Genomic DNA, 17828 nt, shown 5'->3' with positions numbered 1-17828 from the left:
CCACGTCAGCCTTAATCATATAGCATGATCCCTCAGTTAAGGTTTCTCGGAGACGATCGGCGAAGATCGATACATGCATTTCACTCGTCCGTCCACTATGGATCCGTCCGCCTGGGTCATATAGACCGTCATGCTATTGTCATCATATCAACCAAACGTGGTGGACCCGTCATGATCAGTTTTATTCCCTATCATTTGCCCCCTCATTCCATGATACCGTCATCTCTCCCTTGCGGTCTCATGGAATGACGATTAGCGATATAACTTTCGACAAGTGTTTCTGACGGATAGGCTGGAATGCTGTCATAAATGCTCAGGGACACGTGAGGGGGACTTTACTGGTTGTTTGCTGGAATCGATGCGTCCCTTCATTTACCGCGCCGTTCCCTTTATATATACCACCCACCGTTTTCATTTTTACACTTTTTAGAAAATTTTTTGCTGTTCAGAGCGCAACCTTCCACCTTGTTCAGAGAGTTACTGTCTCCTTTGGAAATCGGGAAACAGCATGCTGTTAGTTTCTCCGTCGCATTTCTTCGCCGTCTACCTGTAAGTCCCTTTTTTACTTTGTTTTGTTCTTTATTTTTCATGTTGGTCTTGTCATCGGTACAAATCTAGAGTCTTAGGCTTCCTTTACCCACCATCTGTAGGTGTCAAATGTCTAGTGAGGCGTCAAGTAGTCAGTCTTATGCCCGCGAGGGAGCGGGCTACGAAGAGGTGTTCCCGTCAGGTCAAGTAGACCAAGACACCTCCAGCGAGGAGAGGGAACCGTCAGCTAGCTCTCCTTCCTATAAGGAAGATGAAGGGCAGAATGAGGACGGGTCAAAGTATGACTCGACTGACAACCTAGATGGTGTAGACCCACCGGTCTAATCCGTCATAGGTCCTAACGGTTTCAGAGATTTCGTCCTGCTCCCTTTGTGGACGGTGAACGACTTCGTGTCAACCATCAAGCCAGTGCACTTCAATACGCTGAGGCAAAAGTACCAAATACCCGACACCATATCCATCCGTCTTCCATTCAAATCAGAGAAATGCTATTATTACGGTCTTGAAGACGTCGAGGTTTACGAGCAAATGCTAAAAGCTGGCCGCCGTTTTCCCCTGAGTGCATTACACCGTCGTCTCCTCCAATACCTGGGTCTGGCCGTCACCCAGATTTCACCGAATGCATGGAGAGTTTTCCTGAGTGTCGAGGTGTTGTACGATGTAATGTTCGATGGAGAAAAACGGTTAACAGTGGAAGAATTCTTTCATTGTTATCGTCCGTCCGAGATTACCAAATCAAAGGGCATGTACAGCTTTGTGCCGAGGAGTCCGGTACTTAGGCTGGTGTCTGAGACCCTGGACTCCAATCATAACTGGAAGGGTCGATACTTCTTCCTTCGAGGAGATAATTGGATGTGTCATCCAGGTGATGACGACTACATGCTGGTAGATAAAACATGGGGGATAATGCCCCCGTCTGGTATGAGTCCGTCCTCTTATCAACCGTCACACCTTCTTTCCAATGATTTATTCTTAGCATTTTTTAAAAAAAACAGCAAGGGACCGTCCACCTATTACGACCAAGCAGTTTGGCTTTTTGGAGAGAATTTTTCAAAAAACTAAGTTGTCAGAAAGGACTTGGTCGAAGCTCGTCACCTTAGATATGCTGCACTAGTACTGTGACGGTCCTAAACCCACACCTGTAGCTTGTCAATACGAGGCAAGAGTACGCAAACGTAAGTTCTGGAATCCTTCCGTTGATAGTCTAGTTTCATACTGCTCTTTCTTTTTTTAACCGTCTTCTTTTGCAGAAATGGACGATGCCAGGAAACGGGCTATTATTAAGCAGCAGGCAGCTAAGAAGAAACAAAGAGGGGACGCTTCAAAGACGGATCCGTCACACCCGGCCCCTAAGAGACCTTCCTCTGAAAAGTGGGACCGTCACATCAAGAAACAGAAGCTAGTGAGGGGTTTACCTGCCAGCCAGGGGTCCGGCGTGGTGAGACTACCTCCCAAGCTGAGGATAGGCAAGGGTAAGGGCCTAATGACCAACCCAGACCGCGTTAAGGAGAAGCCCCCTGTCCTACTCCGTGAAGATCCCCAATACGCTCTCCGTCGTATTGGGTCCATTATAACGGACGAGAACTATGAAGACCTTGGAAATCATGCTACCGAGGCTATGGGTGAGACATGTTTGTTTAGCTTGACTCAGGTCAGTGTCCGTCATATGTGTGTTTAGACATTTTTACTCTGTCTTGTTCCTTTAAGCCTTGAACTTATTTACTATCTGAACTGGGGCAAAGGGTGCTTATGGCCAAAGGCTTGATGGACCGTTGCCTGGCCCAAGAAAGAGCTCTTGAATGGGTCCGTGCCAAGGCAAAGGCGACGGCGGAGGAGCTAGATGAACTAAAGCTTTGGAGGGTCCGTCATGAGCAGAAACTGACACTTTCCGAGCAGGCTCGTGAGAACTTAGAGAAAGAAGTGGAGCTGCTCAGGAAGACGGTAAAAGTGCACGACGACAACATCCGTCAAGCCAAAGTCGATGCTGTCAGAGAATACCGTGACTCTGACGCCCTTCTAGTCGAGCTCAGGTCTTCCTTTAGCGACGGGTTCGATGATTGCCTCTGTCAGGTGAAGGCATCATTCCCAGACCTTGACTTAGCTCACATCAATATTGATGCCGAGGCCCAAACCCCTGCTCGCCCCATCGACTCTAAAGGGACGGAGGAACTTTTTGGCGAAGTTCCCGGTGACGACGGGGTCATCAAAGCTGTAGAAGAAACTGCCGTCGCCGATTCTCACCAGCCGTTGCAAGAAGGTCCTGAAGAAACCGTCACGGTTCAAGACTAATGTAAACTGTGTAGTGATCGAGAACAATTTATTTTTATCTTTTGTTTAACTTTATTTTGGTTAAGTATCAGCCCTTTCTTGTTTTAATCTAGTTGGTTTTTTATTTCTTGTCGAGCAATTCGTTCATATCATGAACTTTATTGTATTTTTTTTTTTTCTTGTATAACCCGTCCACATTTGGACTTGATGCATTATAGTTTAGATGATCCCTTCATCTATTTTGGATTATCCGTCCACTTTTCGAACTTGAATTTCATCCCTTTTAGACGATCCGTCCCCTGTGTGGACTTCATATTTCCATCATTTTGGATGATCCGTCCATTGTGTGGATTTGGTGGATTTACATTTCCATTGGCTGACCCGTCCATTATGTGGACTTGGTACATTTTTTATCTGTTTTGGATGACCCGTCCACTGTGTGGACTTGGTAGTTTTTTCATCCGTTTTGGGTGATCCGTCCACTATGTGGACTTCGTAGATTTTCATCCTTTTGGATGATCCGTCCACTGTGTGGACTTCGTAGATTTTCATCCTTTTGGATGATCCGTCCACTGTGTGGACTCGTAGATTTTCATACTTTTGGATGATCCGTCCTTGTGGACTTATGTATCCATCCACAATGTGGACTTAGTAGAGATTTGTCCACTTTGTGGACTTGGTAGAAATTCGTCCACTATGTGGACTTATATAGATCCGTCCACTTTGTGGACCTTAGTAGAGACCTGTCCACTTTGTGGACTTAATGGAGATTCGTCCATTGTGTGGATACCGATCCGTCCACTTTGTGGACTCAGTATGGATTCGTCCACTTTGTAGACTTAGTAAATTTTGAGCACCATACATTTCATACGTTTTAAATTAAAACTCTTCTCATTATGTCATACCGGTAGACCATATTGTTCATGGAAAAAAAAAAAAAAAGCTTTGGCTTTAATAAGTAAAAACTACGACTGTTTAAAAAATGAATTGGAAACAAGGAGGTAGATGTTGTCTATGCCTGCTGGACTACTGGTAGTATTTCTTCAGGTGCTCTGTGTTCCATGGATGGCTCAGTTTTCTTCTGTCTAACGTCTCCAAGTAGTACGTTCCTTTCCTATGCCATGAAATAATTCTGTATGGCCCTTCCCAGTTAGGACCCAGTTTTCCTTGAGAGGCATCCTTTGTAGCGCCGAGTACTTTTCGTAAGACCAGATCTCCCACTTGGAAGTCCTTGTGCTTGACCTTGGAGTTGTAATGTTTTGCCATCATGTCTTGGTATTGTGTCAGTCTTTGTGCAGCTGCCGCCCTGACCTCATCTACAAGGTCAAGTTGAAAACGTAATGCTTCGTTATTCTTGCTCTCATCGTAGCTTTCCACACGGTAGCTTGCTAATCCTACCTCAGCCAGCATGAGGGCCTCAATACCATACACCAATCGAAATGGTGTCTCTCCTGTTGGTGTTTTCGTCGTTGTCCTGTATGCTCATAAAACACTTGGTAGTTCGTCCGGCCAGATGCCCTTTGCCCCCTCGAGCCGAGTCTTGATAATCTTCAACAAGGACCAGTTCGTGACTTCAACTTGTCCGTTGGCTTGTGGGTTGGCGGGCAATGAGTAGTGATTTTTGATTCCAAGTTAAGAACAAAAGTCTCTGAATGTGTCGTTGTCGAATTGTTTCCCGTTGTCTGAAACGAGCACCCTCGGAATTCCATATCTGCAAATAATACTTCTCCACAAAAAGTTACGGATGTTTTTCTCCGTGATAGTAGCCAGAGCTTCTGCTTCCACCCATTTGGTGAAGTAGTCAATACCAACCACCAAGAACTTCAGCTTCCGTACCGCTGTTGGGAATGGACCCATGATGTCTAACCCCCATTGTGCAAACGGCCATGGAGCCGTCATAGGGGTGAGTTCTTCCGTTGGTTGCCTAATGAGATTGCCAAATCGTTGACACTTGTCGCAAGCTCTAACGTATGTATGGGCATCCTTTTGCATTGTTGGCCAGTAGTATCCTGCTCGGAGTAGCTTGTGCACTAGAGACCTTGATCTAGAATTGTTCCCACAAATTCCTTTATGGATCTCCCTTATCACGTAGTCTGCTTCTCCACGGCCGAAGCATCTTAGATATGGTCGAGAGAACCCTCTTTTGTATAGGACGTTTTTAATCAAGATGAACCGGGCAGCTTTAACCTTCAACTTCCTTGCGTCTTCTTTGTTATCGGGCAATTTGCCTTCCTTGAGATACGCCATAATTGGAGCCGTCCAACCACCCTCATTGCTTACCTCCTACATGCTAATGTCATCTAATAATGATGAAAGCTAGACAAAGGACAATACCTATTTAGGGACGATCATGGGTTCGGCCGAAGCTGCCTTTGCGAGTCGATTTGCTTCTTAGTTCTCCTCTCTTGGGATTTGAATTATCGTGAATTGAAGGTCATTCGTTCGACCCTTCACTTCCCTGAGGTACCTTTTCATCCTCTCATTCTTACAATCATAGCTCCCATTAACTTGACTAGCCACGATTTGAGAATCGGAGTTGACGGCCGCCTTCCTAGCCCCTGCCGCTATTGCAAGCTCCAGTCCTACAATCAGGGCCTCGTACTCCGCTTTGTTGTTAGTAGTGGTGAAGTCTAGAAGGATCATGCATTCAATCTTGTCCCCTTCCAGGGTGTGGAGTACGACTCCGACACCCCTAGCGTGCTTATTGGAAGATCTGTCTGTGTGAATTCTCTATATGGGTGTCTCTTCTGCCCCCTGCTCATTTGCGGTAGTGAATTTCGTAATGAAGTCTGCCAATATCTGTCCTTTCACTGCCGTCCGTGGCTGATATTGGATATCGTACTCACTTAGCTCGATTGCCCATAGAGCCATCCGTCCAGCAGTTTCGGGATTGCTCATCGCTCTCCGTAAGGGTTTATCCTTTAGGACATTTATGGTGTGTGCTTGAAAATATGGCTTGAGCTTTCGAGCAACAGTCACAAGAGCGAATGCGAGTTTTTCCATCCGAGGGTATCTTTCTTCTGCTCCTCTTAGTGCCCGGCTTATAAAGTACAAGGGCTTTTGTATCTTTCCTTCTTCTCTGACAAGAGCTGCACTGACCGCGGCTAATGAGATGGTAAGGTACATGAACAATTCTTCCCTCGGCATAGATGGGCTAAGCAACGGCGGAGCGGAGAGATATATCTTCAACTCTTCAAATGCCTTTTGGCACTCATCCGTCCATTCGAAAGATCTCTTTAGTGTTCGGAAGAAGGGGAGTCATTTGTCCGTTGCTCTAGATACGAACCTGTTTAAGGCTGCTATCTTCCCGGTCAAGCTTTGTACTTCCTTTACCGTCATTGGAGGAGATAGTTCCATAATCGCCTTTACTTTCTCTGGGTTGACTTCAATGCCCCTCTAGGACACCATAAATCCTAAGAACTTTCCCGCGGTTACTTCGATTGCGCATTTGTTTGGATTCAGCTTCATTTTGTATGTCCGAAGAGTATTGAAAGTCTCCTGGAGGTCCCTCAGATGATCAGACACCTTTACGCTTTTTACCAACATATCGTCTACGTAAACCTGCACGTTTCTGCCAATTTGGTGCGCGAACATTTTGTTCATCAATCTCTGATATGTGGCTCTCGCGTTTTTAAGCCCGAAAGGCATTACCTTGTAGCAAAAAAGCCCCTGGCTTGTTACAAATGAGGTTTTTTCCTGATCTGTCTTATCCAATTTGATTTGATTGTAAACGGAGAGGGCATCCATGAAGCTTAAAAGCTCATGTCTTGCGGTGGAGTCTACCAAGGTGTCAATGCGTGGGAGCGGGTAACTGTCCTTAGGGCATGCTCTATTCAGAGATAAGTACTAACCATGATCACCATGAAAATGGCAGTACCTATCTCTTGGCCTCTTGTTCGGATCTCCCTTCAGCTTGCCAGGAAACGTCAATGTTCTTTCGTCTTTAATCTGCATCAACACTTGGTCAATTGGGGCTGTGAGGGGGGTGAAGTTCGTAAACCTTCCCGTAGGCGGCTTGGGTCGTCGATCCTCCTGTCGTTCTCTGGTTCTTGCCATTTTTTTCCCCTTGTCCGGTTACGTATCTTCTTGCCTTTCCCTCTTTCTAGGTTTGTCTTCTCGGGCCAGCAAGGCGTCCTCTGCGTTCATATACTTCGTTGCCCTGTAAAACACATCGGACATAGTCTTTAGGTCATTCTTGTACAGAGAAAACAGGAACTTACCCTTTCGTAGCCCGTTTGTGAATGCTGCCGCAAGTATCTTGTCATCTGCCTCGTCTATCGAGAGGGCTTCCTTGTTTAAGCGGGCTATGTACGACCTTAAGGTCTCGTCTTCCTGCTGCCTGATGTTCAACAGACACGCAGTAGACTTCTTATGCCGGTGACTCCCGATAAAGTGTGATACAAACTATGCACCTAATTCCTTAAAAGTGCCGATGGAATTAGGTATCAACCTATTGTACCAGTCCCTTGCAGGCCTTTTCAACGTGGTGAGGAAAGCCCTACACATGATTTCGTCTGGCATGCCCTGAAGATGCATTAGGGTCTTGAAAGATTCCAAGTGATCCAAAGGGTCCTTGGATTCGTCATAATTCTCGACGTGTGGCATGCGAAACTTTGGAGGAAGGGGGCATGAATTCACGAGCACTGTGAAAGGCGAATCTGTTCTATTGACTAGGTCGTCTAGGTCGCAGGATATTCGTCCTCTCAGGGCGCTTATCATCACGTCCATACGTTCCCTCATCTGCTGCATCTCAGCTGTGATGTGAGGCGGTAAGGTGTCCGAGATGGATGGCAGGTTAGTCTCCTGCTGCTCCGGTCTAGTCGGGGCATTGCTACCCTCAGGCCCTACCGCGTTCCTTCCCTCCGGACTAGCACCTTCCTGGTCTTCCTCTGGTGTACTTTGGTGTGCATTCCTTTGTCGTAGTTGCTTTTCTAAATCATGATTCTACTTGGTGAGACGCTCAACTGCCGCCGCAAGCATTTGGACTTGCCTCTCTAGTGCTGTGGCGTGTGGTTCTTCGCCTTGATTGTTGGTTGTTGCCATCGATCTAGTGAGTACCATGCAACTTTTTGTCTTAGGAATAGAGCAAAGGCTAAATAGTCTTCACTACGTTGTTCCCACAGACGGCGCCAACTGATGAGGCCGAAAAAATCACCAGTAAGCTACGAGCACTCTCCAAATTGAAACAACACCTGCAAAAGGAAAATAGAAGACCTAACAGAGAGCACCGGTGTGGTGCCGGTCAAAAACCCTCCGGAGGTCAAGTTAGAGTCTTTTTAACAACCCTAGAGTGCCAGAGTTGAGATAATTATGCGTACCTTGAGTTATGAGGGTTTTGACGTATTTATAGTGGTGTAGGGTTGACATCCATACCTTGATCACCAAGTTCTTTCCTTCTACGATTAGAACTCTTTCCCTTTTTATACCTCCTAGAATTCTTTTCCTTATAAAAAATCCTTCAATCGAGGCCATCGTGTAATGCAAGAATTCTTCATGCATTTGTTGACATGGATAACAATTAAGGCCACGTCAGCCCTAATCATTCAGCACGATCCCTCAGTTAAGGTTTCTCGGAGACAATCGGCGAAGATCGATACATGCATTTCACTCGTCCATCCACTATGGATCCGTCCGCTTGGGTCATATAGACCGTCATGCTATTGTCATTATGTCAACCAAACGTGGTGGACCCATCATGATCAATTTTATTCCCTATAATGCGTGTAAATTTACATAGGGACTACGTCATAATTCTCCACTAAAATTTGTATCATATATCCACTTAAGGTATTTTAATTTTTTTTTTAGGTGAATTAATAAGTGCAAAATATTAAGGTTTAATATTACTGAATTTTAAAATTTATAAATAAAAAAAATCAATTACATATGCTCAATAAAAATCATTACATAACAAAAATCACCGCACATTTTTTCTTATTAAAAATTAGAAAAAAAAATTATAAGTAGTATTAAATTTAGGTAAGAATTTTAATATGTGACTAATTATGTTTACTTTTTCAAAAAATTAATTTGACTAATTATTTATATTTTTATGATAAAAATTGTGTTTAACTTTAAATGTATCCATATAATGCATGTGTTACATGCTTTTTTTTAATAATTTGATTGATTAATTATATTTTTATAATAAAAATTGTGTTTAATTTTAAATGTTTCCATGTGTTTACATGGATTACATGCTAGTTACACAATAATAGATAATGCTCCCAACTCCCAATTCTTCCATGTCTTAGATTTTTTTTTTTTTTATATCACTGAACTAATGGATGGTATGCATGATCCAATCTGAGCCACCTAAATGATGCAAAACTTTGTTAAATTAAAGTGACATCAAACAAGTAATTGATGTATATCTCCACCTATCAAGGACTAGAACTTCTCAGAACTAATCACTTAAATGGAGGAGGGTTTAAAATGAGAAGTTTGCACCCCAAAATGAAAAAAAAAACATCAGTCCCACACCGCTCAAGTACAAGAGAAAACTATACTTTATAATAGGCATAAATCATTTCTTGATCGTCGAGCTCAGTAGCGTGAGCTTGTAACCTGTGTAGGGGCACTAAAGTGGTGGGACTGTGGTACAACTCAACTGGTTGGGTGCGAGGTGGCTACTAATTGGCCTGTCCATTCCAAGCCAAGGGTTGAGCCATGTGACTTGTGCGAAGGCTTTAGGTATCATGGTTTCTAGAGTGGAGGGAACTGCGTGAGGCTGGTTTCACAGAGCAGCAATTACCTCCCGCCCCTAGCAGTGGAAGGATTATGGGTCAATGCTTTGAGTTCATCCTAAATGAACCGCCACTTTTTCTTTTTCTTTTTTTGTTCTGGGTTTTGCTGGCTAGATCATTTCTTATTTGATCTGGGTTTTGCTGTGAATATTCAATTAATTATTTTGTTTTTCTGTATAGACTCTCATTTCTTATTTGATATGGGTTTTGCTGTGTGAATGTTCAATTCTTTTGTTATATTATCTGGGTTTCTGTGAAAATTTAAGATGCCTCCATTTAAGTGTTATATTCTTTTGTTATATTATCTAGATTTCTGTAAAAAGTGTAAAATGCTTAAAACTGAGGCATGTATATTGGGATTATGGACCATTAAGACAAATTTATCTTTCAATACAAACAAACAAACAAAAACACAATTCATCTCATCATGGTGGTTCTGGCTCTCAATAAGTGGTTACAAATTTTCTCGCCATTAATGGGTTGTGGCTCTCCATTTGGTGGTTTTGAGTCACCATTTGTGCGTTTTGTAGGTTTTTGCATTTGGGTTTGCTTTTTTTTTTTTTTTTTTTTTTTTTTTTTGTGTGCAGATATCACGGTAACTAGTGGTCATTGGTGGATTTGGTTATGGGTTTGCAATAGAGAGAAAAGAAAGATAGAGGTTTTGGGTTGTAGAGAATTTGATTATGGGTTCACAATCTCAATCTCACCACAGCCATATCAAACACTTGGCTTCTCTAAATTCTTCTCCAATTTAAGATGCCTCCATTTAAGTGTTATATTCTTTTGTTATATTATCTGGATTTCTGTGAAAAGTGTAAAATGCTTAAAACTGAGGCATGTATATTGGGATTATGGACCATTAAGACAAATTTATCTTTCAATACAAACAAACAGACAAAAACACAATTCATCTCGTCACGGTGGTTCTGGCTCTCAATAAGTGGTTACAAATTTTCTCGCCATTAATGGGTTATGGCTCTCCATGTGGTGGTTTTGAGTCACCATTTGTGGGTTTTGTAGGTTTTTGCATTTGGATTTGCTTTTTTTTTTTTTTTTTTTTGTGCAGAAATCACGATAGCTAGTGGTTATTGGTGGATTTGGTTATAGGTTTGCAATAGAGAGAAAAGAAAGATAGAGGTTTTGGGTTTTAGAGAATTTGATTATGGGTTCACAATCTCAATCTCACCACAGCCATATCAAACACTTGGCTTCTCTAAATTATTCTCCAAATCATCCTTGTATGTTGGTAAGGTTTTTTTTTTTTTTTTTTTTTGGAGGTTTAACACATACCCATTATTCAATTTTCTCTCTTTGTTTGGTTTCCAAGAAAATAAGAGGGAAAAAAATATTGGGTATTGTAATTTGTGCTGTTTAAGCTTTATATTGCTGTGTAAAAGTTGAAGCTTTTGATTTTTTTTTTTCAATTGAGAAGGAGAAAGAAATTTTGGGTTTTGTGATTTTTGTTGTTGAGGTTCTTGTAAAGATGAGAGACTTACTAAAAGTTGAGCCAAATGGGTGTTTAAGACTAAGATTGAAAAGTTTGATTTCTTTTATAGTTATATGGTTGCTAAGAAAATTTGAGAGAACTTGGGAACGTGAAAAAAAAAAAATTGGGTTTAATGATTTATGTTAGCTAAATTTAGAAGCTTGCCTCTATTATGCTAAAGTTAATATAAGAATTTTTGTTTTTTTTGGCATAAAATTTATTTTATGCTTCTGTTTGGTTGTTAAGAAAACTGAGTATGTTCTTAATGTTCAAGATTTATGTGAATTGAGAGAGAGACCAATACCACTTTTTGATCTTGTTTCTCTTGCATTTTTGTACTATTTTTTGTTTTGGGAGAAGAAAGACATAAAATTTGAGCAAAAATAGTTATTTACCCCTGATTTTAACAGAGATGGGTTATGAAAAACAAATGGAACATACCACAGGTGAGTTAAGTGATACTTTTCAAACCACGAGTAGGCAAAGTAATTTTCACCCAAACCACATGTGGGTTTAGTGTAATTACCCCTATCAATAATAAAGGTGTTGTGCATGGTGCATTGGGAGTATATAAAGATTAGTCATAATTCCTTATGATTAATTGCTAATTTTAGATCAAATTTTAATCAATTAATTACTGTAAGTATATAAAGATTAGTCAATATGATAAAGATATATTGGGATTATGGATAATTAAGACAAATTTCTCTTTCAAAACAAACAAAAACACAATTCCAATCTAGCTTATATAAATAATAAAGGTACCATGCATGGTGGATTGGGAGTATATAAAGATTAGTCATAATGCCTTATGATTAATTGCTAATTTCAAATTTTAATCAATTAATTACTGTAAGTATATAAAGATTAGTCAATATGATAAAGATAAACTTTGTGTGAAGTGTTGTGGATTCTTTTATAAATAATTAGTCTCATCACACGCGCTTTGTGCATGTGATGAGATTTTTTTTTGTCTAGTGTCATAATTTTCTTTAAAAAAAAAATTGAGTAAGTTTGTTTTGAAAGTGTCATATATTGTAGATATTTTAAGTGAAGTTGGAGATATATTTCTACTGATTTGTCTTTAAGTTTTTTTCCTATTAAACATAAGATTTAGAAGTATTTTTAAATCACATAAGAGTCCAATTCCAAAGAGAAGGGTTTTCTTATAAATATAGATAAAAGTATTGCGCGTGGTGGATTGAGAGTATATAAAGATTAGTCATAATGCTTTATGATTAATTGCTAATTTTAGTTCAAGTTTTAATCAATTAATTACTGTAAGTATATAAAGATTAGTCAATATAAGTCTTAAGTGCTATGTTCAACATCAACTACTTTGGCCATATGGGTTGTGCTAATCTATTGATTATCATTCACTATGTCGCTATCGAAACCAAACTAAAGCTCATATATTGAAAATTCTCAAATCTTTAGTGCGGCGGTGTTGCTCTTTTCACACTAGATTTGATGATGTAGGCATGAATCACGCTTCTCTTTTAGCCTAGACATATAACAGTAGTGTGGTTAATTACTTTTGAATTGTGGGATATTAGAATTTTATTTTATTTTATTTGATAGATGTTATTGAGTTTACCTAGTTACTTATTTAGTAATAAAAATCATATTCACAAACTTTTTACATACTTCAAAAAGCAAAAAAACTATACTTATTATTATTTTTTTTTTTAGAGAGTTTCAACCTATGGCGTCCGCTCTTGATAATAACTCTTTATTATCAGACCAAGATATTAATTAGTTTTTGGTGTAGGCAGGGATAGAACTCCAAATCTCTTATATAACCATCAGAGACTTTACTAGCTGAGCTAACTGAAACCCACAAAACTATACTTATTAGATGACACGATTAACTGTCTAATTCAAAATACAGACCAAAACTTTTAAATGTTGGATATGACTTGGTAAAGTTGTTTTTATTGGAGTGGTGATTTTAAGGTTGAAGTAAGTATTAAAATAGAGGATTATAACTTGAAGATTTGTTAGCATCTCTTTTCTCTCTAATAAAAAAAGTTGAATAAAGTTTTTTTTTTTTTTAAACTAGTTTAGAAAGAAAATTTTCAAATTCCTCCTATATCATTTTATTAGATGTGGTGATGATGTTTAGTTGATTTGCTTGGCATTTGGATAATCATGATTTACATCATTAGGCAACTTGAATTACTTGCATATTATGGAGGCTTGAGTGGGTGTGGGTCCTACTTAATTGGGCTTCCTCTATTTTTCTAAGTTTATAATGTGTATTTGTGTTTGGTTACCAAGAAATCAAAGGAAAATAAAAGAAAAATTTTCAAATCTGAAAATAAAATAATTTAAATATTTTATTTTATGAATTAAGGACTTGTGGCATCTTATGTGGCAGCTTATATGACATAAAAATAATATTTTAATATCACTATTAGCTATGTCAACTTTTCCATCTACTACTTAACGACATTGACTATTTTAATATGATATTAAAAGTTTAGGAATTAAATTGACACATTTGACACATTTAATAAACATGGGGAGTGCAGAGAGAGATTGAAAGGAAGTGAAAGGTTAGGGACAAAACTTGTACTTTACCCTAATAATAACAATTTCACGTGACAACGCCAAAGGCCTTGTAGCTGAGTTGACAACACCTCATGTACAAAGTGCTTGGGGTTTAGGGGAGAAAATAGTTTGAGTTGTGGGGTTAGCAGCATGTTGTAATTATCTCTAAAAAAAAAAAAAAAAAATCACGTAACAAGCCTTCTCACAGCACCCATATACAACTTCTTCAATCTCTAGGAATCCAAGCTTTGCTACAAAATTTTCACTTGTAACGTCTCTCACATGTGAAAAGGGAGGGGAACAAGCCAACCCATCAAGCGTACTCTAGGCTTATCTGATTATGTACTCTAGTTAGAAGAAGTCCTTGAATGATTAAGACAATTATGATTATGTAACTTTTTTTTTTTTTTTTTTGAGAAGATGTAGTTTGGTTATAAAAAGTCCACTAAATGATTGAGACTGTTTTGGCTCAAGACGTACTATTTTCTTCAATTCAATAAAATAACCAGCTTCTCATTTTCTTAAAATATATTTTTACAATAGTTTATTTGCCAAATAGAGAAAGAAAAATTCATATGTTACAATTTTTGTGTGGGTTACATACAAACATTGATCCACAATCATTAACAATGAAGGGCTAAGATTATACTGCAAGTCATCCCTAAATATAATTTCAGATTTTAGTTAATTGAAATATTATTAGTTTAATCGCTCATTTAGCACATGATTTAATTCTTAGAGTACATGTTGAATTAACTAGCTAATTATCTTAACACATGTGAGCCAATGAGATTAGAGCTAATCTCTTATAAATACATAATTGTAATTCAACATTAGATATTATTGAAAAATAAACCAATTGATTGTTTAGTACATTTCTTTTTTTTCTCTCTCTCTCTCTCTCTCTCTCTCTTATAAACATTTCTTCTCTCTCTTAATATTTCACTATGGAAGGCAACTATCTCGAATTAAATCAATTTCCCTATAACTCTCTTCCATCCCCATTAGGAACCTTATTCAAGTAAAACCTAGGTAATTAATTATAGGACATATAATAAAAAACTTTTTTTTTAAATAATAATAATTAAATGCATATAATGTTAAATTGTAGTTTCATATTTTTAAATATAGTTTTTAGTCCTCTATTTTTCCCTTTTTTTTTTTTCTTTTTTTTTTTGGCTAAGATGATCTAGAGTCCTTAAAAACATAAGAGTACAATACTATCAATTAACTTATAACTCAACCAATTGGCACTTCTTGATGTTTCCAATGAAGCCATTCAAAGTTCAAATTTCCCTCTTATAGTTCTATCGAATTATCAAAAATAAATAAATAAATAATTGTCAACCTATCTAGGCAATGTTGTAGGTTGTAGCTCTCTATATATGACTGGAGTTTCTTTCATAAACATGTAATTTTTAAAATTTTATACGTATATTTAACGGCATGTAATTTATTAAATTTCAAATAACATGTTATTCTGTATACTCTTAGACATAAAAATAAAACAAATCATAAAATACAATATTTTCATTTTAAATTGACAAGATTTATATTTTTTACATTGAATAAAACTCAACATGGTTTCAACACCCAAAAAGAAAAATACAGATTTTATTTAGAATTCTTTTCATGTTATTCTGTATACTCTTAGACATAAAAATAAAACAAATCATAAAATAGAATATTTTCATTTTAAATTGACAAGATTTATATTTTTTACATTGAATAAAAATCAACATGGTTTCAACACCCAAAAAGAAAAATACAGATTTTATTTAGAATTCTTTTCCCCATCTTCTTATTCTTACACAGGAATTTAGGATGGTTCACATAACAGGAAATGAAATGAAGCAAATCATTTCCAGTAATAGTTATTGTACACAAACTGCTTAACACAAAAGATCTGTAGATCCAACATATAAAATAAACTAATCAAATCTAAACTATTTTTTATGATTATGATACTCTAATGTCGTCTTGGCTAAAATTGTTCTTACAAATTCATCCAATGCTTTGACAGAAGACCCCTCCTCTTGATCCTTTGTTGCTGCCCTTATTCGCTCTCCAATCTCAGAAGCCTTCTTCTTCATCTCCTTGCCTTGGCCCTCGTTCTTGTTCATGACCAAGTCTATCACCCTCTTCACTTCCTTCCTTTCAATCTCTCTTTGCACTCCCCATGTCAACTCCATACACACCCCCATCTCTTCCACCAGCATCTTCGAATTGTAAATCTGTTCCGCCGCCATAGGCCACCCTATAATAGGCACACCTTGGCTTAAGCTCTCCAACACTGAGTTCCAGCCACAGTGGCTTAAAAATGCACCAATTGATTCATGTGACAGAATCTCCAACTGGGGTGCCCAGTTTTGAACCAACAACCCTTGTTTGCTTTCATTCATTCGCTTTTCAAACCCTTCTGGCAACCATTCTTCTCTAAATTCACCTTTTATGTCGAAACCAAGAGGTGGCCTTAGCACCCAAATGAAAGGTTTTCCACTAGCTTCCAAACCTAGAGCTAACTCCATCATTTGAGAGGCACTGATAGTGTTCTGTGAACCAAACGAAATATAAAGAACTGTACCTGGATGATGAAGACTGAGCCATTCAATGCATTTTTCAGGTGATATATCGTGCTTCTTACCGGTACGCTGTCTAAAAATATTGGAGTCTGAACATTTCTTAGAGGCAGCTGAGGGAAGAAGAGGACCAATAGTCCAAACAGGAAGTTTGATGTATTTTCTCAGAATTTCCAATCCTAAAGGTTCAAATTCCTCAACTGTGTTACACAACCATCCATGAGACTGCAATGAATATGAAATAAGCGGCTGCATATATGTAGACCATGTGTCCGTACCATCAGCAGCTCTTGCAAATGGGTGCAGTTGTGAGGTACGAAATTGACATCTATCAGGAAACCCCGGAAGAGCAAACTCATCGGATTCAGAAAAACGATGTGGGAGATTCAGCCAGAAAGAGATATAAGCCGAAGTGCCATAGGCACCACAAGTGGTGAAATTAATACTAGCACAACCTATGCTGTTTGCAACATTCACAGCCCAACCAAAGAACACATCTGATATAATACAAAGAGGAGGCTTACCCTCTTTGTCTGTTATATCACGGACCAAACTATGGAAAGGAACTTCAAGGGTCATTGATGCATGACAAAGAGTTGCTATGTCTTTGAGTGACAAGTTCTCTGTGTTCTCTGTGTTTGGGGGTAACCCATGTTGGGTACTGCAGAAAGGGAGCTCAGCAAGGTGGATGAAATTGGAATCAGATGAAGAGTTTGAGTGCAGATCATGATCATGATCATGGGATAATATGGTTGAGCGAAGGTATTTGATATTGAGGGGAGTGTTGGCTATGGTGATGGTGAAGCCAGTTCTTTGGTGGATTTGTCTTGCTAGTGCTAGGAATGGTATGAGATGACCTTGAGCCAAGAATGGTAGCATCACTATGTATTCATGAGTTTTAGACCCCATTTTTTTTTCTTTCAATTTTCTGGCTGAAGGTGGTGAAGGTGTCTTTCAACTCATTGGGTTTGTTGGCTGAGTTCTATATCATATGGTAAAATTTAAAATAATCCTGTAATAGCAATGACCAACTTACCACCTTCTCAAACAAAAAAAACTTACCAACTTAATAAATAAAAAACAATGGAGTAATTACAATGACCAACTTACCATTAAATATCTCTCTCAAAAAACAAAAAACAAAAACTTACCGTAAAATATTTTTATCCACCTCGATTCCTTTAATGCTGGTGTCACGCCAATTGTACTATAATTATAATTATAATTATATTAATTAAAAATTAGTTTCTTCAAAAATAAAAATAATAAGTTGGTGGCGTGTTTTTCATGTCTACATGTCTCGTTTTCTCACGTCACTTTCTAATGCTTACTGCTTACCTATTTGGTTTGCATCGTGATCTGTAGAGGCAACGTGAGCTGCTTTTATTTTTAAGTTCTTAACACGTGCTTCTCAAAAAAAAAAAAAAAAAAATCTTAACTCATAATCCGCATCTATCACATATCTCCATTGTCTTACTACATGGTTGTGCCTAGTGTTTAATAAGTAATAATCCAGTCCAACTAGTCAAATTGGTAACCCAGTGACTTGACACATAGACCGATTTGGATCATCAATTAAATTGAATGTGTATAAGACCTAGTCAAACTGGTAAAACCCAACAAGTTCTAAGTAAACCGTGTGACTTG

At 38.6% G+C, this 17828-nt stretch overlaps 1 protein-coding gene across 1 annotated transcript; it reads right to left on the bottom strand.

Annotated features, from left to right (window-relative positions):
• Positions 1 to 15548: 15548 nt before the first annotated feature.
• Positions 15549 to 17232, bottom strand: LOC142622161 (UDP-glycosyltransferase 92A1-like). The gene has a single exon (XM_075795596.1). It carries the CDS (start codon positions 17088 to 17090, stop codon positions 15549 to 15551), a length of 1542 nt encoding a protein of 513 aa, XP_075651711.1. The 5' UTR covers positions 17091 to 17232.
• Positions 17233 to 17828: the final 596 nt, after the last annotated feature.

Source organism: Castanea sativa, chromosome 1, assembly GCF_040712315.1.
Source record: "Castanea sativa cultivar Marrone di Chiusa Pesio chromosome 1, ASM4071231v1".
NCBI classification, from domain to species: domain Eukaryota; kingdom Viridiplantae; phylum Streptophyta; class Magnoliopsida; order Fagales; family Fagaceae; genus Castanea; species Castanea sativa.
Note: the sequence above shows the minus strand (reverse complement) of the source record. Positions and strands in the feature narration are given on the sequence as shown.